Raw genomic sequence first — 25143 nt, 5'->3', positions numbered from 1 at the left:
GCACACGGTGAGGGGGACCAGAGTGTGACACTGAGCCTGGTGGCACATGGTGAGGGGCACCAGAGTGTGACACTGAGCCTGGTGGCACAGCTTGAGGTGGGAGCAGAATGACACCAAACTGACACATCAGGACCCACAAAGCCAAACCCACCAGCACCCAGGGAGGTGGCACAGCACGGTGACAATGACCCCCTGCCAACACCTGGAGGGGTGGCACAGCATGGTGACAGTGAACCCCTGCCAGCACCTGGAGGGGTGGCACAGCACGGTGACAGTGAACACCTGCCAGCACCTGGAGAGGTGGCACAGCACGGTGACAATGAACCCCTGCCATCACCTGGAGAGGTGACACAGCACGGTGACAATGAACCCCTGCCAGCACCTGGAGAGGTGGCACAGCACGGTGACAATGAACCCCTGCCAGCCTCTGGAGGGGTGGCACAGCACGGTGACAATGAACCCCTGCCAGCACCTGGACGGGTGGCACAGCACGGTGACAATGAACCCCTGCCACTTGCCCAGCACTGCCTGCCAAGTCTCACCGACCCATCCCTGGTGCCCTGGCACCGCTGAGGGACAGCAGCTGCCGGACCCTGTGCCATCCCTGCCGGTGGCACCGGGGCCGTGCTGAGATCTGGGTCCCTCAGCCGGGGGACAGGGCACGGTGGCACCGAGCAGGGACCGCAGGCCGTTCCCCCAGCCCCACAGCGGGGTCCCACGCGGGTGGGAGCGGCCAGGACCCCGCACGGGGACAGCTGGGACCCCCGGCGTGGGGCCGGGGGGGCTCCCCCCGCTCGCAGCGCCCGCTCCCATGTAAGGGCATGGCCGCGGCCGCTGCCGGCCCCACGCCGCGACACCGACACCGGGGCGGCCTCGGCCACGCGGGGCACCGGGGGCACTGCGGACAGCCCCGGGGTCAGACCCACCCCCCGGCGCGGGGCTCGTACCCCGAGACGCCACCGATGCCACCGATGCCACCAGTGCCACCAATGCCACCGATGCCACCAGTGCCACAGCCGAGCACCGGCGCTCCGCCGCCCCCCGCCCCCGCACCTCCCCCGCGCCGCCCCCGGCCACCGGGCAGCACGTCCGTCCCCAGAACATCCGGAGGGACCCCCCTGCCCCACACACCGCCACCCACCCCTCCGGTCACCCCGGGGGGCGCGGGCACAGCTCCCCACCCGCCCGCGGGCACCGAGCCCCGGCGGGAGCAGCGGCCCGGGGGTCTCCCCGCGGGGTCCGCGGTGCCGGGCCGTGTCCCCCGGGCCCCCCCCGGCCGTGCCGGGACCGGCGGTGCCCTTCGTGTCCAATTATGGGAATGAGCAGCCGCGCTCCCTCCCCCGCGCCCCCCCGGCCCGCGCCCCACGGCGCCCCCCGGCCGGCCCGCGGTGGGGCGGGGGTCCCGTACCCTTGTAGCGCTCCCGCACGTCCTCGTAGGCCTGGATGAAGTCCTGCTCTTCGGGCGCGGGAGGGGGGCAGGCGGCGGCCATGGCGGCGGAGGGAGTTTTTGGGGGGCGGGGGTGGGGGTCGGGGCCGGGGTCCGGCGTGTCCGGCGTGTCCGGCGTGTCCGGCGGCCCCGCACCCCGCGGCCGGGCAGGGGCGCGGGACAGGGGACGGGACAGGGGACGGGACAGGGGACGGGACATGCCCCCGCCCAGCCCTTTAAAGGAACCGCCGGACACCGCCCCGAGGCGCGCCGCGACCCGCGAAACGCCACCCACGGACACGGCACCCACGGACACGGCACCGTGGGGCAGGGCACCCTGTGGGGCGCGGGGCAAGTCAAGTCCTCTACGCCCCACAAACTGGCACTGCCCGAACCCCGATACTGCTGGTCCCGTCCGTGGGGCACCCACGCGTGCCCAGAGCAGCGCGAGGGGGGCGAGGGGTGGGTGATAAGGGACGGGGGGCGCAGATGATAGGGGACCGTGCGGGGCTGGGGGCGCATGTGGTCAGAGATGGGGTGGGGGTGCCTGGTGCACCCCACAGCCGGCGCAGGGACCCCCCCGGTTCGCACCCCGACCTCCCCATCCTCGCTCGAGGGGCAGACCCGGCGACCCCTCCCCTCACAGAGACCCCCGCGTCCCCTCCGGCTGGTGAGGACAGGGGCTTCACGCCCCCCGGGACTCCCCCAGCAGCCCCATGAGACAGAGGGATTTTAAAGCTCCGTGTCCCAGTGCCACCCGAGGGGCACGGAGGGGACCCCAAGCGGCCCCCAACAACCCCCCTCCCCCCTCGGAGCGCAGTCCCAGCCGTGGGCGAGCTGGGGCGGGGGGGGACACACCGGCCCCATGGGACGGGGCATCGTCATCCCTAAAAATAGACATTAATGCCCCGAAACTCGAGCGGGGACAGCGACGGCGGGGGGGGATGAGGGGGGCGGGGAGCAGAGGGAGGGAGGGAGGAGAGGGAGGCGGGGAAGGACGGGAGGTGTAACGGAAATAACCGGGGAGGGCTCTGTGCCGCGGGGGGGCTGAGCGCTCTACGGGAGGGAAACGCTGAGCGTCGGTGGGGACACACCGGCAGCCGGATGGGGACGGCACGGCACCGCTCGGCACGGCTCGGCACCCCCAGAGCGGCTTCACTGCCCCGACCTCAGCACAGCTCGATCTCCCGACCCCCGTGGGACTCCCACGGCATCGCCCCACGGGCCTCCAGACACCGCCGACCCCTCCTTCCCCACCGCGCACGCTGAGCCCCCCGGGTGACGTCCCAGAGCGCCGGACACACCCCGGCCCCCCACCCGCAACAGCGGCTCAGGCCGAGCCCCCCACTCACGGTCCCGCTCCCCCGTCACACCCGAGCCCCCCGTCACACCCCGAGCCCCGGGCCGTACCTGCGATGCGGATGACGGCTCTCTCGGCGGGGTCCAGCACCGTCCCGTTGCCCGCGGCCGCCTTGGCACGCTGCGAGCGCTGGTGTTTGCCCAGGTTCCAGGGCAGCGTGTCCCCGGCGCCAGGCGAGCCGCTGCTGCCACTCGAGCTCTCCTCCGCCATCGCCGCCGACCCCGGCTCCTGCCACAGAGGGTCGGCGTCAGAGACCCCCGGGACCGGGACCATCGCCTTCGTACGCTGGGGACCCCCGGCACCGAGGCACCAGGGACCCCCGGTATCCCCACTGCCCCCCTCTCGCTTCAGGGACCCCCGGTACCGCGGCACCAGGGACCACCGGCAGTGCCATCTCCTTCCTTCTCGCTTCAGGGACCCCCGGTACCGAGGCACCAGGGACCCCCGGTATCCCCACTGCCCCCCTCTCGCTTCAGGGACCCCCGGTACCGCCGACCCCGGCTCCTGCGGTAGAGAGGCGGTGCCAGGGACACCGGGCACCGGGACCGCAGCACCGGCAGCGCCCGGTGCAGCACACGGCGGAATCACGGTCGTGATCGCGGCGCTGCCGGAACCCCTCGGGACAGCCCCGGGGAAGCGGGTCCGTGCCGAACCGTGCCGTGCAGGGCGGTGTTGCTAGGGTCACGGTCCCCGCGGGGATGGCTGGTCCGGCACCGGGAATTGCCCGTGGGACCGCCGCAGCCGGGGCGCGCCCGGGCAGAACCCGAAGCCGTGGGAGACAAGACCGGACCGGCAGCGGGGCAGCGGCCAGGCCGGCTCCGTGCCCCGGAGCGGCTGCCGGGTTCGGCCGGGGTCGGTGCCCGTTCAGAACCTCGGTGCCGGGAGTGCTCCCAGGGGAGCGGGACGGCGAGTGCCGGTAGCGGCGGGGATGACTCTGATCCCGGCACCTCCGTGATCCTGCCCCTCCATCCCGGCACCTCCGCCATCCCGCCTCCATCATCCCGGCACCTCCGTGATCCCGCCCCCGCCATCCAGGCACCTCCGCCATCCCGCTGCCCCCGCTATCCCGGCACCTCCGTGATCCTGCCCCAGCATCCCGACACCTCCGCCACCCCGGCACCTCCGCCATCCCACCTCCGCCCCGCGCCCCGCAGCCCCGACACCGGCTCGGGCTCGTTCCCCGGGGAGCCGCCAGCACCGGGCGTTTGCCGCGGCCCAGGCGCCATTTGCAGAAGCTCCGAACCGGGAAAGTCACCGGGCCCGGCACCACCGGGCCCGGCACCGGGAGCCACCGGCATCTCCGACATCACAGCGCGCGGCCCTCCCGGCGCCCTGGGACCCCGGTTTGAGCGACATCACCGGCAGCCCCGGACCCACCGGGACCCCCGGCACCCCGGCAGGGGGCTGGGCGTGGGGCAGAGATGGGGGGCGGGCGTGGGGGCGTAAGGGAGGGGGAGCAGGCGGGGGGCGGGCGTGGGGGACAGCGCGGTGCCGAGCCTGAGTCAGCGGCTCCATCGCCCACGTCCCCCCAGCAGCCCCTCACCCCAGGCCTGAGGCCGCCTCCCCCCACCAGCTATGGGGGGGCCACAGGGACCCCTCTGCGCCCAGACTCGGGTCTCAGCAGCCAAACACCCCTCGCAGCCCCAGCGGAGCCCTCCCGCACCACCCCTCCACGCCGCAGCCCCCCCCCCCAGCCCTGCGGCAGCCCCGCAGCATCCCCCGAGCGCCCCCCACGCCGCTCCCGCCTCCACGGGGGAGTGGGCGAGGGGGGTCCCACGCGCGGGGACTCACCGAGCCCCACGATGTCCGCCGAGACGCCACGGGGGAGCATGACCGGGGGGGAAAACGGCACCGGCACCGGGAGGGCTCCGGAGGGGATGCGGCACCGGCGGGGAGCACCGGCACCGGTACCGCGGGGGCTCCGGGGGAAAATGGCCCCGGGGGCTCCGCCCGCACCGGCACCGGCACCGGCTCCGGCTTCGCGGCAGGGGCGGGGCGGGGGGCGGGCGGCGGGGGGCGCCTCATCTCAGCGCCCCACCCTCCACAGCGGGCACACCCCGCGGGGGAGGCACCCCCGGGCACCCGGCGCGGAAGGATTAACCCCGACCAGTGCTCCCAGTACGGCCAGCACCGGGGGACAACCCCGACCAGTGCTCCCAGTACGGCCGGCACCACGGCCAACCCCGACCAGTGCTCCCAGTACGGCCAGCACCACGGCCAACCCCGACCAGTGCTCCCAGTACGGCCGGCACCACGACCAACCCCGACCAGTGCTCCCAGTACGGCCAGCACCAGGGGACAACCCCGACCAGTGCTCCCAGTACAGCCAGCACCACGGCCAACCCCGACCAGTGCTCCCAGTACGGCCGGCACCAGGGGCTAACCCCGACCAGTGCTCCCAGTACGGCCAGCACCAGAGACCAACTCCGACCAGTGCTCCCAGTACGGCCAGCACCAGAGACCAACCCCAACCAGTGCTCCCAGTACGGCCAGCACCAGGGGCCAGCCCCGACCAGTGCTCCCAGTACGGCCAGCACCAGGGGCCAACCCCGACCAGTGCTCCCAGTACGGCCAGCACCAGGGGCCAGCCCCAACCAGTGCTCCCAGTACGGCACGGGTTAACTGTGACCAGCGCACCCAGTATGGAGAATGTTAACCCTCCTCTGTACACCAATCCGGAGAGGATTAACTCTTCCCAGCACATCCAGTATGGAGAGGGTTAACCCCGACCAGTGCTCCCAGTGCACCGAACAGACAGGGTTTAACTGCCCAGTACAACCAGTACACCCAGTCCAGAGAGGGCAGCTGTGACCGGTACACCAAACGCGGAGAGGGTTAACCCCACCGCGGCAGCCACCGAGAGGGGAACCCCGCCCGGCGCTCCCGCAGGGAAGTCCCGCAGCCGCTGGGCACTGCCCGCCCCGGCTGGGCGCTCGGTTGTGGGCCCGGCACCGGCACAGAACCTGCACAGAACCGGCACAGCACCGGCACAGCACCGGCACAGCACCGGCACGGAACCGGCACACCGGCTCGGCCAGCAGCACCGGAGCTGGTGCCGAGAGCTGCAGCTGGTACCAGCAACAGGAGCTGGTCCAGGAACTGGAACTGGTACCAGGAGCAGGAACTGGTACCAGGAGCAGGAGCTGGTACCAGGAACTGGAGCTGGTATCAGAAACTGGACCTGGTACCAGGAACTGGAGCTGGTACCAGGAGCTGGAGCTGGTACCAGGAACTGGAGCTGGCACCAGGAACTAGAGCTGGTACCACCAACAGGAGCTGGTACCAGGAACAGGAGCTGGTATCAGAAACTGGACCTGGTACCAGGAACTGGAGCTGGTACCAGGAACTGGAGCTGGTACCAGGAGCAGGAGCTGGTACCAGCAACAGGAGCTGGTACCAGGAACTGGTACCAGGAACAGCAGCTGGTACCAGCAACAGGAGCTGGCACCAGCAACTGGAGCTGGTACCAGGAACTGGAGCCAGGAACTTGAGCTGGCACCAGGAACTGGAGCCAGTGGGACCCAGAGCTGGTGCCAGGAGCTAGAGGCGGTACCAGGAACTGGAAATGGTACCAGCAACAGGAGCTGGTACCAGGAACTGGAGCTGGTACCAGGAACTGGAGCTGGTACCAGGAACTTGAGCTGGCACCAGGAACTGGAACCGGTGGGACCCAGAGCCGGTGCCAGGAGCTAGAGGCGGTACCAGGAACGGGATCTGGAGCGGAGAACAGGCGTGTGTGCAGCTCCCCCGTGCGTGAGCACACTGGGTGTGGACACGGGTGGACACGGGTGGACACGGGTGGACACGCGTGTGCCCGGGCCCGGCTGGCTGCAGGCACGCCCCGGCGAAGCACCGCAGTGTGCACGGCACAGGAACACCCCTGTGCGCACACACACACACACACACACACACACACACGCACACACACACGCACGCACTGCGGGGTCTCGGGGGCTTCCAAGACCCCCGGTGCCCCCCACCACATCCAGTTGCTGGCATGGCATCACAAGGCAGAGCCCCCCCCGACCCCCAGCCCCACCGAACGCCTCCTCGGGGCCATCGCGTGCCAAACTGACCCCGGCAACCCCAGCACAGCCGCACCCACCCCGCGGGGCGCGGAGACCACCGGGGACCCCGGAGCGGAGAGACAGGAGGGGCCCCCGGGACCCGACACCGGGGCAGCGCAAGGTGGCACCGGCAGCGCCGAGGTCGGGACCCTCTCCCGGGCACTCTGTCCCCACCGTGGTACCTGCCGTGAGGGGGGCAAGGCTCGGACCCCCACCCGCTCTCGCCGCGGCCGTACCGGGGCCGCCGCTCGCTCCGTCCGTCCGGCTCCGGGGCCGCGGTCATGTGCCGGTGCCGGCACGGGCGCGGGGAGCGGATTCCCCGGCCAGAGGCGGACAAAGGGCCCTTTTCAGCGGCGCTGGGCCCCGCGGGCCCCTCGGCGTCAGGGGACAAAGGTCCGGCACGCTTGGCACCGGCAGCGCCGGGCAGTCCCCGCCCGGGGCACCCGCGGGGCGCGGGGCACCGGACTCTGCGGAGGGGGTGGGCGTGCGGCCAGGACCCCTCCTGCACCCCCGACCCTCGGGGGTCTCACCTCCATCGCCGGAGCTTCCCGGGGAGCGGGGCTGGTGCCACGTGCGCGGGGCTGGCGCGGCTGGCACGGCTCCCGACGGGATCCCGGGGCTGGCACATGTCCGCGGGGCTGGCACACGCCGGCGCGGGGCACCGCACCCTGCCCTGGCACCGCCCGCGCCCGCGGGGCCGCCGGTGCCACCCCCGTGCCCATCCCCAAAGGGGAGACCCCCAGCCCCGCGCTTGCCCACCCGTGACCGTGAGTGGGCAACCCCACGGAGGGGACGCGCGGCACCCCTGCCTCCCCCCGCCGCTGCTTGCTGGAGAGTCTCAGCCGCTGGGCAGCGGTGCTGCCAGCACTGCCCGCCCCTGGGACTCTGCCCGCACCCTCAGGGTGGGCACCCGGGTCACCTCAGCACAGCTCGGGGCGCCCCGGGACAGGCAGGGAGCAGGGAGGGAGCAGGGAGGGAGCAGGGAAGAGGTGGGAGGAGGTGGGGAGGAGGAAGGATGCAGGATGGAGGTAGGGAGGAAGAAGGGAGTAGGTGGGGAGGAGGCAGGGAGCAGGTGAGGAGGAGGAAGGGTGCAGGTGAGGAGGAGGAAGGGTGCAGAATGTAGGTAGGGAGGAAGAAGGGAGCAGGTGAGGAGCAGGAAGGGTGCAGGTAAGAGGTGGGGAGCAGGTAGGAAAGAAGCAGGGAGCAGGGAGGGAGCAGGGAAGAGGTGGGGAAGCAGGAAGGGAGCAGGATGCAGGTAGGGAGGAAGCAGGGAGCAGGTGAGGAGCAGGAGGGGAGCAGGTGAGGAGCAGGAATGGGGCAGGATGCAGGTAGGAAGGAAGCAGGGAGCAGGTGAGGAGCAGGTGAGAAGCAGGAAGGATGCAGGATGCAGGTAGGGAGGAGGCAGGGAGCAGGGGAGGAGCAGGAATGGGGTAGGATGGAGGTAGGGAGGAAGAAGGGAGCAGGTGAGGAGCAGGAAGGGAGAAGGATGCAGGTAGGGAGGAGGAAGGGAGCAGGTGAGGAGCAGGAAGGGTGCAGAATGCAGGTAGGGAGGAAGAATGGAGCAGGTGAGCAGGAAGGGAGCAGGTGAGGAGCAGGAAGGATGCAGGATGCAGGTAGGGAGGAGGAAGGGAGCAGGTGAGGAGCAGGAAGGGAGCAGGTGGGGAGCAGGAAGGGAGAAGGATGCAGGTAGGGAGGAGGAAGGGAGCAGGTGGGGAGCAGGAAGGGTGCAGGGAACAGGCAGAGGCGCGGGAGTGGCCAGGTCCAGCCTTGCGTGGCCCAGAGCCACCGCCCAGCACAGCCACCCCACAGGGGAACACAGCACCCACACACAGCCAGGCTCCTGCCTGACCCCAGCTCCCAGTGCTCCCAGTGCTCCCAGTTGGGTCTGGGACCCCATCCACCCCAATCCCAGTGATCCCAGCTGGGGCTGAGACATTCCCCCTATTCCAGTGCTCCCAGTTGGGACTGGAACTTCCCCTCCCCTCTCCCAGTCCCCCCTCAATCCCAGCCATGCAAAAGGCTCCAATTTATTCCAAATTTTATTTGAAGTTTTATTCCAAATTCCACTGGCATCACACGGGTGACCCCAAGTCCTCCTGTCCACCTCCTGCCCTGGCACGAGGGTGCCCAGGAGCATCCCCAAGTGAGGATCCCCCCTCTCTGAGCTGCTGGGCAGGGCAGGAACCTCCCTGCACACCTTGAGCCCCTGGACACCGTAACCCCCGCACTGGCACCAGTGCCAGGGGATGCCGGGGGGATAAAAAGGGGTCCTTGAAGCAGAGCTGGGGGGCTCAGAGGGGGCCCCCGTGGCGGCTGCGGCAGCTGATGAGGTACTGGGGGTAGGCCTGGGTGTCGTTGAAGATGACGAAGATGTCGGGCTGCCGGGGGTCATCCACCACGCTGTGGTAGCGCTGGGGGACCCCGCAGCCCTCTCGGAGAGGGGGTGCCCGCAGCCCCGGCCGCCCGGCCGCGAACTCCCCGGTCAGCACCTTGGCCATGAAGATGAACTTGGTGCCGTTGGCGCTGGGGGGCGAGTAGCGGTCCCGCGCCGAGATGGCCGCGCGCGCCGCGAAGTACACGCCGCGGCCGTAGAGCGTGGCTGTGGGGCGGGCATCAGCTGCGGCACGGGGCGTGGTGTGCCAGCCCCACTGGGCCCACATCGGCACCCCGGGCCCGTATTGGCACCCCAGTGTGCACCGAGGGCACCACACCCACCCTGGAACTCCGTTCCCATGCGCCCATGGTCACCCAATTCCTGCCCCTAACCCTAACCCAATTCCTGCTCCTGAGGTGGGCACCGTGCCCACCTCACCACCCCATCCCACACTGAGGGCACCGTGCCCACCTCACCACCCCATCCCACACTGAGGGCACCGTGCCCACCTCACCACCCCATTCCACACAGAGAGCAACATGCCCACCTCACCACCCCATTCCACACAGAGAGCAACGTGCCCACCTCACCACCCCATTCCCACACAGAGAGCACCATGCCCACCTCACCACCCCATTCCCACACTGAGGGCACCGTGCCCACCTCACCACCCCATCCCACACTGAGGGCACCGTGCCCACCTCACCACCCCATTCCACACAGAGAGCACCGTGCCCACCTCACCACCCCATTCCCACATTCAGGGCACCGTGCCCACCTCACCACCCCATCCCACACTGAGGGCACCGTGCCCACCTCACCACCCTATTCCACACTGAGGGCAACATGCCCACCTCACCACCCTATTCCCACACAGAGAGCACCGTGCCCACCTCACCACCCCATTCCCACACTGAGGGCACCATGCCCACCTCACCACCCCATTCCACACAGAGAGCACCGTGCCCACCTCACCACCCCATTCCACACAAAGAGCACCGTGCCCACCTCACCACCCCATCCCACACTGAGAGCAACGTGCCCACCTCACCACCCCATTCCACACTGAGGGCACCATGCCCACCTCACCACCCCATTCCCACACTGAGGGCATCGTGCCCACCTCACCACCCCATCCCACACAGAGAGCAACGTGCCCACCTCACCACCCCATTCCACACAGAGAGCACCGTGCCCACCTCACCACCCCATTCCCACACTGAGGGCCCCGTGCCCACCTTGGAACCCCCTTTCCATGCCCTGATGATCACCTTATTCCTTTGCAAATGCCAGCGTGCCCACCTCACCACCCCATCCCACACTGAGGGCACCGTGCCAACCTCACCACCCCATTCCCACACTGAGGGCACCGTGCCCACCTCACCACCCCATTCCCACACTGAGGGCCCCGTGCCCACCTCACCACCCCATCCCACACTGAGGGCACCATGCCCACCTTGGCACCCCACTGCCATGTACCCATCATCACCCTACTCCTATGCAAATGGCACTGTGCCCACCTTATCACCCCTTTGCACACCAAGAGCCCCGTGCCCACCTCACCAGCCCGTTCCCACACTAATGGCACTGTCCCCACCGTGGCATCCCATTCCCATGCCAATGGCACCCAGTGCCCTGTTCCCACGCTGTCAGCACCACGGCCCCCTCAGTGTTCCCATGCCAAAGGCACCATTCCCACATTGGCACGCTGTTCCCATGCTGATGGCACCACGCCTCCCCTGGCCCCCTGTTCCCACACCAAGGGCACCACGGGGTCACCCCGCGGCTGCCGGCGCTCACCGTTCTTGCCGCAGAAGCTGCGGTTGAAGCCGTGCAGGCAGATCTCGCAGCTGGAGGCCTTGGTGGTGCCGTGGAAGAGGACGCGCTCCACGGCGGTGCTGGCGGCACAGCCGCGCTTCACGCTGCCCTTCTTCAGCTGGTACTGCTTGTAGAGCACTGGATGGATCAGCTTCTGCACCTGCTGGCCACCACCATGTCACTGCTCTGCCACGGGGACACCCCGGGGGTCCCACATGCCCAGCCCCACCTGCACCACGCTGATCTGGCCGCGCAGCTCCTCCAGAGTCTCGCAGAAATGCTGCACCGTGTCGGCGAACTCCTCCGAGTCCTCAGCCAGCGCCATCAGCCGCACCTCCTCCTCCAGCCCGGCCAGCTCCGGCCCTGCCGGACAAAACCCCGGTGAGCGTGGGCACAGCGAGGGGCAGCGCTGGCCCCACGGCCCCCACGCGCACCGAGCGGGAAGAAGGCGCTGTCCAGCGGGGGCTGGCTGCGGCAGACGGGCACGGCGTGGGTGCTGCCGATGTCCAACTCCTCCATGCGCTCCAAATCCACGGTGAAGGGCCGTCCATCCAGCACCAGATCCAGCCGGCGCTCCTGGCGCAGCCAGGCCTGCTCCAGCAGCGCCGCTGTCTCGCGGGCGTACGGGACAGCGGTGCCAGAGGGGTCCCAGCGCACCCAGTGCGTGGTGGCAGCGGTGGCAGCGGTGGCAGCGGTGGCAGTGCCACCACCGTGCCGCGGCGGTGGCAGGCGGTGGAGCAGCAACGTGAGGTCCTGGGCAGCAGGGACCATGTACTCGGCGAATCCACGCAGCGTGGCGGTGTCACCGCGCAGGCTGAGCTGCACGGCGTGCCGGCACCGCAGCAGGGCCAGCGCGCAGTGCCCGGCGGGTGGCAGCGCCCGCAGCCGCTCGCTCGCCACGTCCCGCGTCTGCAGCAGCCCCGCCAGCGCCCGCTCCAGCTCCCGCGTCACCGCCGCCACGTCCCGCTCCAAGGAGCAGAACACCGTCACCCACGCCGAATCTGCCGCCAGCAGCGTCTCCTCCAGCGAGGCCTCCAGCGCGGCCAGGAGCCCGGCGTCCTCCTCGGCGCGCTCCTGCTCCCGGCTGTAGGAGCGCAGGGACAGGGCGGTGGCACGCGCCAGCTCATCCTGCTCGCAGCACGCGTGGTCCATGGAGTACTGGATGGCCAGAGCCATCTGCACCTCCTCCTCCTCCGCCTCGGTGTCCGACAGCAGCTCTCCGGCACCCTCCCCACTGGCTGCGCAGATGAAGGCGGCGTTGTGGTCCCGCTCGTTGCCGGGGATGGTGCCAGGCCACAGCTCGGGGCTGCCACGCTCGGCGGCGTCGCTCGGGCGCAGTGCTGCCAGCACCTTCTTGATCTCCTCTGCAGGAGCAGCGGGGTGTCAGACCCACCACGTCCTGGGAGCACCAGCACCCACAGCCCCCTCATCCCACTGCAGCACCCGGAGAGCGGCTCCCAAGCGGTGCCCTCGCCCCTCACCTGTACTGGAAGGAAAGCCATCGCCACCACCATCACCATCACCGTCACCATCAGCATTGCTGCCCTCGGGCAGGTCCTGGTGCCAGGATTGTGACCGAGGCTCCTGCTGGCTGACTGCGGGCAGCAGCTCGTCCAGCTCCATCTGTGGGGATCAAGGGGTGGCATCACCAGCACCGCGCTGGCACAGCAGGAACCAGCACGATGGCACCCGCTTGCCAGACCCCTCCCCACGAGGCCGCACCTGGGGATCTGGAGGGCTCCAGGGTTCACCGTCCAGCTGGATGACGCACTGGAAGCGGCTCTCCAGCTGCTGGAGGAGGCTCTGCCCAGCCAGGTCCCACAGGAAGCGGGCAACGCCGGGGAAGCGCAGGGTGGTGGAGTGTGAGGCCACAGAGTCCAGCAGGCTCTGCAGGAAATCCGCCACGGCCTGGCACCGGCCCGGCTCGCCACTCACCTGGCAGCAGGTGGGCAAAGGGTCAGCAGCTGGGCACCAGTGCCCGCCCAGCTCCCCACTCACCTGCAGGCAGTGCGGGCAGCACCACGGGGCTGGCAGCCTCTGGCACCAGGGTGTGCTGTGAGCACGGGGAGGTGGGAGCGTGCTGAGACCCCTGCCCACACCCCTGCCCACACCCCTGCCTGTACCTGCCCACACCCCTGCCTGTACCTGCCCACACCTGCCTGTACCTGCACACACCTGCCTGCACTTGTCTGTACCTGCCTACACCTCCCTGTACTGCTACCTGCTCCTGCCCATACCTGCCTGGACCTTCCCACACCTACCTGTACTTCCCTGCACTGCTGCCTGCACCTTCCCGCATCTCCCTGCATGTCTCTACCTGCCCACACCTCCCTGTACCTGCCTGTACCTGCCCACACCTCCCTGTACCTGCCCATACCTGCCTGCACTACTGCCTGCACCTGCCTGTACCTGCCCACACCTCCCTGCACCTTCCCACACCTGCCTGTACCTTCCCACACCTTCGCACACCCCCGCCTGCAGCTCACCCGGAACCCAGAGATGTCCCCTCCCTCCAGTGGCAGCAGGGACACGTCGGAGACGCCGCTGAGCATGTCCTGGTAGTGCTGCTGCAGGTACCGCACAGCTCCCGGCTCCGCTGGCACCAGCGCCTCGTCCTGCGCCAGCACCGCCGGTGTCGGCTCCAGGACCGCCGCCGACGTGGGCCTCGGGGGCTGGGCCGGGCTGGGCACGGCCGTGGACCCCTCTGTGTCCTTGTCCCTGCTGGGGAAGGCGTCTGAAGGCTGCTCCGGCCGCTCCGGCCCCGGGTGCGATGTTGGCGCTGCCGGTGCTGGCACCGTGTCCGGCGGGGGGTTTGTGTGTGCCACGGTGGGGTCTGAGGACAGCTCTGTGTCCGGCGGGCAATCTGTGTCCACCAAGGGGTCCCTGACTCGCAGGAGCTCCACATCAGGAGCGGGGACAGCATCCAGGGCCACGTCCGTGCTCGCGTCCAGCAGCTCCAGGAAGGGGAAGTGGGGGACGAGCTCCAGCACCACGTCCTGCAGCCGGTGTGGCCTCCGCAGCACCCGCTCTGCGTCTGCGGGGGCACAAAGGGATGGGCAGCCCGCGGCCCAGAGCGGCTCCCGCAGTCCCCTGGCACCGGTTCCCGCTGGCAGCCCCTCACCTGCCGGCTCCTGGAAGGTGACAACAGCCCCGTGCCCACCTGGCAGCGGCCGCACGTCCCTGACGCGGCCGCCGCCGCTGCGCCGGTTCTCGAAGTAGAGCTCGAGGAGGTCCTGGTTCAGCGCCGGCCCCGCTGCCCTCACCAGCACCGCGGGGCTCTGCGGCACCCGCAGCAGCGCCAGCCCCTGCTGCCGTGCCCGCTGCTCTGCCGACTCCAGCTCTGCGGCACCACGGGCAGCGCTGGCACCGGCACCGGCGCTGGCACCGGCACCGGCACACCGGCGACCCCGTGGCACTGCCTGGGCGCTGGGCACCCAGCAGAACCCAAACCCCAAAATACCCCCCTGCTGCCCTGACTTTTGAAAGTGTTCTTTTATAGCTCTTTTGAAAGTTTTAAAGTTCTTTTAAAAGTTTTACGTGCCTTCTGATGTTTACATATTTCTACCGGAGCTCTCACGCGCTGTTCATATAAATAACGATTGTTTTGCATTCTTTGTGACAAGAAAGAATTAATAGACTATTAGTTTGACCAGTGTGGTTGGAGAGGCAGAAATTTCATCCTCCAATCCACTGTCGCTTTTAGGATTCTATATACTGCCAAGTCAGCAATAAAATTTAGTCTTTTTCTCTTTTGAACTCACCAAACTTCTGTGTACTCATTTTGTGCCCAAGAACAACACCAGCCTGGTGCTACCAGACCCCCCAGCCCATCAACCCCCTGCCCCCCCAGTACTCCCACAACCCCACCCCACCACCCCCAACGTCCCCACCCCACCCTGGTGTGCCCCCCAGTCCCACCTGGGGGGGTGAGGGGGTCCTGCAGGCGCAGCAAGCCCCAGCCGGGCACAGAGGCCTGGCACAGGGTCACAGTGCCGGGGGGGACGCCCAGCAGGGTCTCCACAGGTAGGTCCAGGTGTTGGGGGGGGGTCCTGGGGTCCAGACCACCCAGCAGCAGGTGGGTGGGGTCCCAGGGGGGGGCCGGGCGCACCCCCAGCTCGATCCCCCCAAGCCTGTGGCTGCCGTGGGCCAACACGTTCTGTGCATCTGTGGAGGGAAAAGGGGGTCACTGGGGGCTCAGGCAGCACCCCGTCACCCCAGGGGCACCAGTGCTCACCAGTGCTCCCAGTGAGACTGGGACCCCCAAATCCCATCCCAGTGCTCCCAGTGGGACTGAGACCCCCACACCCCATCCCAGTGCTCCCAGTGGGACGGAGACCCCCACACCCCATCCCAGTGCTCCCAGCTGGGACTGGGACCCCCAAACCCCATCCCAGTGCTCCCAGTGGGACTGGGACCCCAAACCCCATCCAAGTACTCCCAGTGGGACTGGGAGCCCCACAGCCCACCTCAGTGCCCCCAGTGGGACTGGGAGCTCCAAACACAATCCCAGTGATACTGGGAGCCCCACAGCCCACCTCAGTGCCCCCAGTAAGGACTGGGAGCTCCAAACACAATCCCAGTGGGACTGGGACCCCCAAACCCCATCCCAGTGCTCCCAGTGGGACTGAGACCCCCAAATTCCTTCCCAGTGGGACTGAGACCCCAAATCCCATCCCAGTGCTCCCAGTGGGACTGAGACCCCAATTCCCATCCCAGTGCTCCCAGTGGGACTGGGACCCCCAAATCCCATCCCAGTGCTCCCAGTGGGACTGACACCCCCAAATCCCATCCCAGTCGGACTGAGACCCCAAACCCCATCCCAGTGCTCCCAGTGAGACTGAGACTCCCAGACCCCATCCCAGTGCTCCCAGTGGGACTGAGACCCCCAGTTCCATCCCAGTGGGACTGAGACCCCAAATCCCATCCCAGTGCTCCCAGCTGGGACTGGGAACAATCACACACCCCATCCCAGTGCTCCCAGTGGGACTGAGACCCCCAAATCCCATCCCAGTGCTCCCAGCTGGGACTGAGACCCCCAAATCCCATCCCAGTGCTCCCAGTGGGACTGAGACCCCCAAATCCCATCCCAGTGCTCCCAGTGGGACTGAGACCCCCAAATTCCATCCCAGTGAGACTGGGACCCCAAATCCCATCCCAGTGCTCCCAGCTGGGACTGGGAACAATCACACACCCCATCCCAGTGCTCCCAGTGGGATTGAGACCCCCAAACACCATCCCAGTGCTCCCAGTGGGACTGGGACCCCCTAATCCCATCCCAGTGCTCCCAGTGGGACTGAGACCCCCAAACCCCATCCCAGTGCTCCCAGCTGGAACTGGGACCCCCAAACCCCATCCCAGTGCTCCCAGCTGGGACTGAGACCCCAAACCCCATCCAAGTGCTCCCAGTGGGACTGAGACCCCCAAATCCCATCCCAGTGGGACTGGGACCCCCAAATCCCATCCCAGTGCTCCCAGCTGGGACTGGGAACATTCACACACCCCATCCCAGTGCTCCCAGTGGGACTGAGACCCCCAAATCCCATCCCAGTGCTCCCAGTGGGACTGAGACCCTCAAATCCCATCCCAGTGCTCCCAGTGGGACTGAGACCCCCAAACCCCATCCCAGTGCTCCCAGTGGGACTGAGACCCCCAAATCCCATCCCAGTCGGACTGAGACCCCCAAACCCCATCCCAGTGCTCCCAGCTGGGACTGGGAACATTCACATACCCCATCCCAGTGCTCCCAGTGGGACTGAGACCCCCAAACCCCATCCCAGTGCTCCCAGCTGGGACTGAGACCCCCAAACCCCATCCCAGTGCTCCCAGTGGGACTGAGACCCCCAAATCCCATCCAAGTGCTCACAGTGGGACTGGGACCCCCAAATCCCATCCCAGTGGGTCTGAGACCCCCAAATCCCATCCCAGTGGGACTGGGACCCCCAAACCCCATCCCAGTGCTCCCAGTGGGACTGGGAACAATCACACACCCCATCCCAGTGCTCCCAGCTGGGACTGGGACCCCCAAACCCCATCCCAGTGTTCCCAGTGAGACTGAGACCCCCAAATCCCATCCCAGTGCTCCCAGCTGGGACTGAGACCCCCAAACCCCATCCCAGTGGGACTGGGACCCCCAAACCCCATCCCAGTGCTCCCAGTGGGACTGGGACACGCCCCCCTGCCCACACTTACCCTGGGGGTCCTCGAAGGTGAGGAAGAGGAGGGGGCCCAGGCGCTGGCAGCTCTGCACGGGCCCCCCGCCCGAGCGCCGCCGGTTCTCGAAGTACAGCACCAGCAGCTCCTCGGGGGCGTCGGGGGGCACCCCCTGCACCTCCAGCACCCCCGCGGCCATCCTGGGGCACCCACACATTTGGGGCTGCGACCCCCCCGGTTCCTTTACGCTCCCCACCCTGCCGTGACCCCCCGTGACCCCATCCCCCTCCCCAAACCCCCCGTCCGTGCCCCCCGCACCCCCCGGCATCGCGTCCCCGGGGCGGGACCCCCCTGTAGCCACCAGCAGGACCCCCAAACCCCGGACCGGTACCCCCCTGTAGCCACCAGCAGGACCCCCACACCCCGCACCGGGACCCCCCTGTACCCGGGGCAGGACCCCCACACCCCGGACCGGGACCCCCACTCACCCCGGACCTCCCCAGCCCCGCGGGGACCCCCCACCCCCGGCAGGGCCCCCCCACCCACCGGAGGCCCCGAGGCTCCGCCCCGGCCAAGAACCGAAACCGAAACGGGGCCGAAACGGGAAGGGGAAGGGCGGGGGGCGGGCCCGGGGTGGGGACACGGGACGGGCCCCACGCGGGACGGGGGGACGCGGGGCCGTCCCGCAGCGGGGGACATGTGGCCGCGGGACCGGCCACACGCGGGACACGGCACCAGCCCCACGGGTGACAGGGGGACAAGTGACTGGCCGTCGTGCGTGACCGGCCCCACGAGTGACCAGGGGACACGGAAGTGACCCCAGATGTGGCGAGGGGGTGCGGAAAAAGCGCCTCGGGTGACAGCGGTACACGGGAATGGCTGGCCCCACGAGTGACCAGGGGACACGGAACTGACTCCAGATGTGACGAGGGGACACGGAAAATGCCCCACGGAGGGCAGGGGCACACGGGACCGCCCCGGGGAATGACACGGCGCCAGCCACGCGGGTGACAGGCGGACAAGTGACTGGCCGTCGTGCGTGACCGGCCTCACGAGTGACCAGGTGACACGGAACTGACTCCAGATGTGACGAGGGGGTGCAGAAAATGCCCCACGGAGGGCAGGGGCACACGGGACCGCCCCGGAGAATGACACCCAGCCACGCGGGTGACAGGGGGACAAGCGCCTGTTCCTCGTGGGTGACCGCGGGGCCCGTGACCCTCCCCACGAGTGACCAGGTGACACGGAACTGACCCCAGACGCGACGAGGGTGCACAGGAGAATGGCACAGGCGCACGGGCCATCCCCAGGGGAGAGTTGGGGACACGTGGCCGCCCCCTGCGCGTCACCGGCGGCGCGTGACCGTCCCCACGCGTGACACGGCGGGACCGGGGCGCTGCCGCCGCCAGGGGGCGCTCTGCTGCGCGGCCCGTGGCCACGCCCCCAGGGGAGCCACGCCCCTCCTAAGCCCCGCCCCCCTCAGGCCCCGCCCCGTCCGGCGCGCAGCGAGCGGACCCCGCGCAGCTCGGCCCGGCCGGTGAGCGGGGGGCACCGGGGGGACCGGGGGGGTACCGGGGGTCCCGGGGCTGCCACCAACACCTGCGGGAGGCTTCGGAGCCGCCCCCGAGCGCCGTTCCCTCCGCCGCTTCCCGCTGCCGCATTCCGCAGCGCACGGGTTCGGTGCGGGGTGGGGTGGGGTGGTTTACCGGGGGGGGGAAGCGGGGTCGAGCGGGACCCCCGCGGGCATAACGGGGGTCTCCCGGTTCCTCCCCCCGCGGCAGCGCTCGAGGATTAGGCTCGCTGCTGCCGTAAATAGGCCGCGCCGGGGCTTTACCGAGCAAAGCGGCTTACGGGACTCGGAGAGAACCGGTGCGGGGGGGGGGGGGGCGGGCGGCACCCCCGCAACCCGTGATGCGGGAGCGCCCGCACCCCCGCACCGCCGCCCGCCGGGCTGTGGGCATCCCTGCGCCCCCGCACCGCCCGCACGCCGTGCTGCGGACACCCCCGCACCCCGTGATGCGGGCCCCCCCCGCAATCCGTGATGCGGACCCCCCCCGCGCCCCCAAAGTGCCCGCACCGTGGGCCCCGCTCGGGGTGCCCCCCGAAATGCGCCCCCCGCCCGGTGTCGGTGCCGCAGGGCCGGGCCCCCCCCCGTCCCGCCGCCCGCCCGGGGCGCGGGGCCGTCACGCGGCCGCCGTGGTTGCGCCACCGGCCGGCGCTGCCCGTTGGCCGGGCCGGGGCCGCTGCGGCACCGAACAGCGGCGGCACCGCACCGGCACCGGCACCGCTTCGGCACCGCTGCGGCACCGGCACCGACCCGACCCGCGCGGGTACCGGGGCCGGTACCGCACCACCGCGCAGGGCGCAGCCGCCGCTCCCGCACTCCCGGTTTTGTAACCGCGCTCCGGCAGCGGGGGCGGCCCCGGGGCTGCGGTGGAGCCCGCGCGGCTCGGTGAGGTGCGGCCGGGACCGGAGCCGGGGCCGGGCCTGGCAGGACGCCGCCGCTCCCGGTGCCGGCCCGAGCGGGCAGTGAAGCAGCGCCGGAGCTGCCCCGCACGGCTGCCGGTAATCGCGGCAGGAGCCGGTCCCGCACCGCGACCCCCGGGCCCGCACTCCGCCCCGCGGCCGAGCCCCCGGGCCCGCACATCGCCCCTGCCCCGGGGGTTGCCATGGCAACGGCCTCGCCGCCGCCATCTTGTGCGGGCCTGGGGCTGGGGGGGGACAGGACGGGACCCCCCGATGGCGGGGACCCCCATCCCGGGGTATCCCCGAGTGAGGGGCCATTCCAGGACATCTTCCAGTGGGGACCCCCATTTTGGGGTATCTCCCAGTGGGGACCCCCATCCCGGGACATCTCCTGGCAGGGACCACCATCCCGGGACATCTCCTGGCGGGGACCCCCATCCCGGGGCAGCTCCCAATGGGGACCCCCATCCCGGGACATCTCCCAGTGGGGACCCCCATCCCGGGACATCTCCTGGCAGGGACCCCCATTCTGGGGCATCTCCTTGCGGGGACCCCCATTCCGGGACATCTCCTGGCGGGGACCCCCATCCTGGGACAGCTCCTAGTGGGGACCCCCATCCCAGTGCATCTCCCAGTGGGGACCCTCATTCTGGGGCATCCCCAGGTGGGGACCCCCAGGGGTGGGAGGTGATGGTCATGGAGAGCCGATGGTCGGGGGGGACTGATGGCCATGGGGGGCTGGTGGCCATGGGGGGCTGGTGGCCATGGGGGTTTGGTGGCCATGGGGGGGTTGATGGCCATGAAGGAGGAATGATGGCCATGGGGGGCTGGTGGCTGTGGGGGGGCTGGTGACCATGGGGGGGTTGATTGCCATGGAGGGTTGATGGCCATGGGGGGCTGGTGGCCATGGGGGACTGGTGGCCATGGGGGGGTTGATGGCCATGGGGGGCTGATGGCCATGGGGGGCTGGTGGCCATGGGGGGGTTGATGGCCATGGGGGGGTTGATGGCCATGGGGGGCTGGTGGCCATGGGGGGGTTGATGGCCATGGGGGGCTGGTGGCCTTGGGGGGCTGATGGCCTTGGGGAGTTAATGACGAAGAGGAGGGGGACAATGACTCTGGGGGATGACGAGGAGGTGGGTGACAGCCAGGAGGTGGGTGACAGCCAGGAGGGGGGTGACAGCCAGGAGGGAGGTGGGTGACACCCCTAACCGCGTGTCCCCCACCACAGCACCAAGGCGGCCGCAGCCTGCGGGCCACCATGTCCCACGAGAAGAGTTTCCTGGTGACGAGCGACGGCTTCGGGGGCCAGCAACCACCAACAGCCCCCCCGGCCTACCCCCAGCCCCCCTACCCCGTCGCCCCGTACCCCCAGCCCCAGTTTGGCCCCGCTCCCTACCCCCAGCCGGGCTTCACGCAGGGGCCGGGGCCGTACCCGCCGCCGGGGCCGTACCCCTCGGCCGGGCCGTACCCCCCCGGGCCGTACCCCCCGCCCGGGCCGTACCCCCAGGGCCCCTATGGCCAGCCGCCCTATGCCCAGCCCCAGCCCATGGTCCCTGGTGACCAGGACTGTAAGTACCGGGAGAAGGGGGGTGGGGGGCTCCAAATGGGGGGTGGGACCCCCCTGGCTCCTCTCTGAGTCTGGGGGCTCGGGTGGGTGGGGCAGCCCCTGGCTTTGGGCACTGGGGGCATCCTGGGGGCTCCCTTGGAGGGGGAGCAGCGCAGACAGTGGGGGGCTCTGGCAGCTCAGGGGTACCAAATGGGGCAGCAGGGACCCCCCTGTGGCTCCTGCCTGCTGCCCCACACGTCCTGGGGGGCAGCTGGGGGGCCGTGCCCAGCGGGGACGGCGCTGGCCGTGACCCCGGGATGGGGATGCACTGCCCAGAGCGGTGCCAGCCGTGCCGCCCGGCTTTGGGGGGCACTCCCCGCGGCTCCTGGGACCCCCAGCAAGCGGCGTGCCCCCCTGCCCGCAGCCCCCCTGCACAGCACCTACCACGAGGACGGGCCCCCCTCCTACTATGACAACCAGGACTTCCCGTCGGCGCACTGGAGCGACAAGAGCGTCCGGCAGGCCTTCATCCGCAAGGTGGGGCGCGGGGGGCTCACGGCGGCGCGGGGGCCTGGGGGGGCTCCCCTGTGACCCCCCGTGCCCCCGTCCCCAGGTGTTCCTGGTGCTCACGCTGCAGCTGACCGTCACCTTCGCCTTCGTGACCGTCTTCACCTTCGTCAAAGGCGTGCGGGGCTTCGTGCAGCGCAACGTGTGGACGTACTACGTGTCCTACGCCGTCTTCTTCATCTCCCTCATCGTCCTCAGCTGCTGCGGCGACTTCCGCCGCAAGCACCCCTGGAACCTCGTGTCCCTGGTGGGCCGGGGGCTCGGCTGGCCGGGCCGGGGTGGCTTTGGGGGTGCTGAGCCAGGGGCACGGCCTGGGGGGGTTTAGGGGTGCTGGGCTGGGGGCACGGGGCGTGTTTGGGGGTGCCGAGCCAAGGACATGGCATGGAGGGGTTTAAGGATGATGGGCTGGGGGCACATGGAGGGTTTGGGGGTGCCAGGCTGAGGAGGCAGATTTGGGGTGCTACACCACAGAGGTTTGGAGCTGGCTGGGGTGACAGGGCAGGTTTGGGGGTGCCGAGCCAGGGGCACACAGAGGGTTTAAGGATGCTGGGCTGGGGGCACATGGAGGGTTTGGGGGTGCTGAACCAGGAGCACACAATGAGTTTGGAGGTGCCAGGCTGAGGGGGCAGATTTGGGGTGCTGCACCACCGAGGTTTGGAGCTGGGTGGGGTGACAGGGCAGGTTTGGGGGTGCTGAGCCAGGGGCACACAGAGGGTTTGAGGGTGCTGGGCTGGGGGCACATGGCGTGTTTGGGGGTGCCAGGCTGGGCAGACAGGCCTGATGGCTTCCCCCCTTGCCTTCCCAGTCCATCCTGACTGTCAGCCTGTCCTACATGGTGGGGATGATCGCCAGCTTCTATGACACCGAGGCTGTCATCATGGCTGTGGGCATCACCGTCGTCGTCTGCTTCACCGTCGTCATCTTCTCCCTGCAGGTCAGTGCCAGGCTGCCCCTGCTCCTGGCTGGGGGGCTCCACCCTGGACTCCCTGCCGGGCTCCTGGGGGGCTGTGGGACCCAGATGGGCTGTACAACCTTCCCCCAGCTCCTTGCTGGGTCTCTGAGGTTCTGAGCATGGTGTGACCCCTCCCTCTGAGCTCCCCGCTGCTTCTGGGGTTCCACACCAGGGTCTGAACCCCCCAATCCCCCTCCCCACAGACCAAGTACGACTTCACCTCGTGCCGGGGCGTCCTCATCATCTGCCTGGTCGTGCTCGTCCTCTTCTCCATCCTCTGCATCTTCATCCGGAACCGCATCGTGGACATCGTCTACGCCTCGCTGGGGGCCCTGCTCTTCACCTGCGTGAGTCGGGGGGCCGGGACCCCCAATTGCTGGGGGGGGGCAGTGCCACTAGCACCCCTGGGTGCTCCAGCTCAGTGGGGACACGCAGGGTGTGCTTGGGGTGGAGGGTGCAGGATGTTCACAGGGTGCCTGGTGGTTTGGGATGGAGGGAACTGGTGGGACCCACTGGTTCCTCCTGTCCCCACACTGCCCCATCCCGCAGTTCCTGGCGGTGGACACGCAGCTGATCCTGGGGAACAAGCAGCTGGCGCTGAGCCCCGAGGAGTACATCTTCGCCGCGCTCAACCTCTACACCGACATCATCAACATCTTCCTCTACATCCTCGCCATCATCGGCAGGGCCAAGGAGTAGCCCCACCCCACCCCGCCGCTCCCCGCGGCCCCACCCCGGTCGGGATCCCCTCCCCGTAGCCGGTTCTGTTGCCGTTCGGTTCTGTTGCCGTTCTCATCGCGTTCCCCGACGGTTCCTGCCCCGCGGGGGTCGCTGGTGCGGGGCTGGCACGGCCCCCCAGCCCCCCGCTCCTCCCCGCTGTGAATAAGATTTATCCCCCCTTGCGTCGAACGCGGACTGGAAGCACTTTGGAACGCCCCTCCGTCCTGTCCTGTCCCCCCACCAGCCGTCCCCTCCCTGTCACCCCTGTCACAGGCTGGGGCAGTGCTGGCAGCGCTCCGGAGCCCCCGAGCCGCTGTCCCTGCCTGTCCCCACCCCAGACCCCCCGAGCCACTGTGCCTGTGGCACCTCCAGACACTTCCCCAGGCACTGCCAGAGCCCCTCGAGCCACTGTCCCTGTCTGTCCCCAGACCCCCGAGCCTGTGGCACCCCCAGACCCTCCTGCTCTGAGCCACCACCCTCATGTGGAGGCACTCCCGGGCCACCAGCCCTGCCTGTCCCCACCACCGAGCCACAGCCCTGCCCGGGGCACCCCCAGACCCCCGTCCCCTCCCCGTCCTGGTCCTGCTGTTAATAAATTGTCTTGTTCATCTCCCACGGCTCTGGCTCCAGCGCAGGGTGTCCTGCTGGCCCCACTCCCGGTGTCCCCGCCAGGGCTGGGGACAAGAAGGCTCAGGGGGACCCCAGCAGGGGCAGAGGAGGCAGCCAGGTGAGGCCGGGTCCTGCTCCCAGAGAACGAGCGACAGGGGAGGGGAGGTTTAGGTTGGATATTGGGAAAAATCCTTCCTGCAAGGGGCTGTCCCCCGGGCAGGGCTGGAGTCACCATCCCTGGGGAGATTTGACATATGTGGCACTTGGGGACATGGTCTGGGTGGCCTTGGCAGTGCCATGAGCAATGCTGGACCCTCAGAGGCTTTTCCAACCAACCCAAACCGTTCCACGGTTCCTTGATGCCCAGTCCATCCTGGCACCTCCTGACACGCTCCTGGGCACCTCCAGCCCTGGCCAATATTTCCATCTCCACATTCCCCCTCGGGAAACATTCCCTGCTCCTAAGTCTCTTCTGTTAGATAGTTTTAAGAGCAGCTTTTAAAAGTTTTAAGGTGCCCCCAGCAAAGGCATCAGCAAAAGGAGGTTTGAAATAAAAGCAAAAGCACGACGAGGTTCATGGGCAAAGCTTGCTCTGCTGCTCATTGAGTGGTTAAAACACACAGAGACAAAAATCTAACACTGGTCAATCTAAAGCTACAGTCACCCCAGCCTGACTTAACCCCAATCTAAAGGGTGAAGGGTCCCAGAGGAACATCCCTGGAGTGTTTGCTGCAGTGCTGATGGCATTTCTGAGATTATAGAGCAGTGGAGGGGTGGATGGAGCACTCCAGCTCCATCACCCACCTGTCTGTTCCCGGGGTTCCACATCCCACTGCTCTGTTCCTGGGGGTCCAGCTCACATCTTTCCTCTGCCAGGGTTCCCTCCCTGTCCCCTGTCGCTCTCCCAGGGCTCTCTCTGTCCCCTGTCCCTGTTTGAGGAGCAGCTGCTGGCTCTGGGCCGCTCGGACGGAGCAGATCTGCCCTGGCAGCTTCTCCTCGCTGCTGCCCTCCGGATCTCACCCTGCGGCTTCGTTTGTTTATTTTTGTAAATCCCTCCCCAGCACCTGTCAGTGTTGCTGCTGTCC

The 25143-nt window shown here is 68.9% G+C and overlaps 2 protein-coding genes across 4 annotated transcripts; one reads left to right on the top strand and one right to left on the bottom strand.

Annotated features, from left to right (window-relative positions):
• Nucleotides 1-8874: 8874 nt before the first annotated feature.
• On the bottom strand, nt 8875-17794 carry PARP10 (poly(ADP-ribose) polymerase family member 10). Of its 3 annotated transcripts, XM_041714145.2 has the most exons (11): nt 17742-17794; nt 17235-17395; nt 14964-15209; nt 14167-14385; nt 13532-14079; nt 12768-12980; nt 12527-12668; nt 11480-12409; nt 11275-11408; nt 11028-11205; nt 8875-9452 (listed from the first exon to the last, which is right to left on the bottom strand). In XM_041714145.2, exons 2-11 carry the CDS (start codon nt 17392-17394, stop codon nt 9145-9147), a joined length of 3078 nt encoding a protein of 1025 aa, XP_041570079.2. In that variant the 5' UTR covers nt 17395; nt 17742-17794; the 3' UTR covers nt 8875-9144. The 3 variants fall into 3 exon arrangements, with proteins under 3 accessions (XP_041570079.2, XP_041570080.2, XP_030117166.4); XM_041714146.2 differs by lacking the exon at nt 17742-17794 and having other exon boundaries at nt 11028-11169; nt 17235-17455; XM_030261306.4 differs by lacking the exon at nt 17742-17794 and having other exon boundaries at nt 17235-17454.
• An 843-nt stretch (nt 17795-18637) lies between these two features.
• Nucleotides 18638-24064, top strand: GRINA (glutamate ionotropic receptor NMDA type subunit associated protein 1). The gene is made up of 7 exons (XM_030261310.4): nt 18638-18732; nt 20893-21232; nt 21635-21747; nt 21824-22024; nt 22583-22711; nt 22933-23076; nt 23279-24064. Exons 2-7 carry the CDS (start codon nt 20923-20925, stop codon nt 23426-23428), a joined length of 1047 nt encoding a protein of 348 aa, XP_030117170.1. The 5' UTR covers nt 18638-18732; nt 20893-20922; the 3' UTR covers nt 23429-24064.
• Nucleotides 24065-25143: the final 1079 nt, after the last annotated feature.

Source organism: Taeniopygia guttata, chromosome 2 (assembly GCF_048771995.1).
Source record: "Taeniopygia guttata chromosome 2, bTaeGut7.mat, whole genome shotgun sequence".
Lineage (NCBI taxonomy): Eukaryota > Metazoa > Chordata > Aves > Passeriformes > Estrildidae > Taeniopygia > Taeniopygia guttata.
The sequence above is the reverse complement of the archived record's forward strand: the minus strand, read 5'-3'. Positions and strand labels throughout refer to the sequence as shown.

Excerpts from the sequence above, each read along its gene's own strand:
- PARP10 (XM_030261306.4), bottom strand. The coding sequence starts at position 17,412 with ATGTGTGGGTGCCCCAGGATGGCCGCGGGGGTGCTGGAGGTGCAGGGG. Across the intron at positions 12,410-12,526 it reads TGGCTTTCCTTCCAGTACAG|AGGAGATCAAGAAGGTGCTG; the intron begins GTGAGGGGCGAG and ends CTGCTCCTGCAG. Across the intron at positions 11,409-11,479 it reads CAGCGCCTTCTTCCCGCTCG|GGCCGGAGCTGGCCGGGCTG; the intron begins GTGCGCGTGGGG and ends TTTGTCCGGCAG.
- GRINA (XM_030261310.4), top strand. The coding sequence starts at position 20,923 with ATGTCCCACGAGAAGAGTTTCCTGGTGACGAGCGACGGCTTCGGGGGC. Across the intron at positions 21,748-21,823 it reads GGCAGGCCTTCATCCGCAAG|GTGTTCCTGGTGCTCACGCT; the intron begins GTGGGGCGCGGG and ends CCCCGTCCCCAG. Across the intron at positions 22,025-22,582 it reads CCTGGAACCTCGTGTCCCTG|TCCATCCTGACTGTCAGCCT; the intron begins GTGGGCCGGGGG and ends TTGCCTTCCCAG.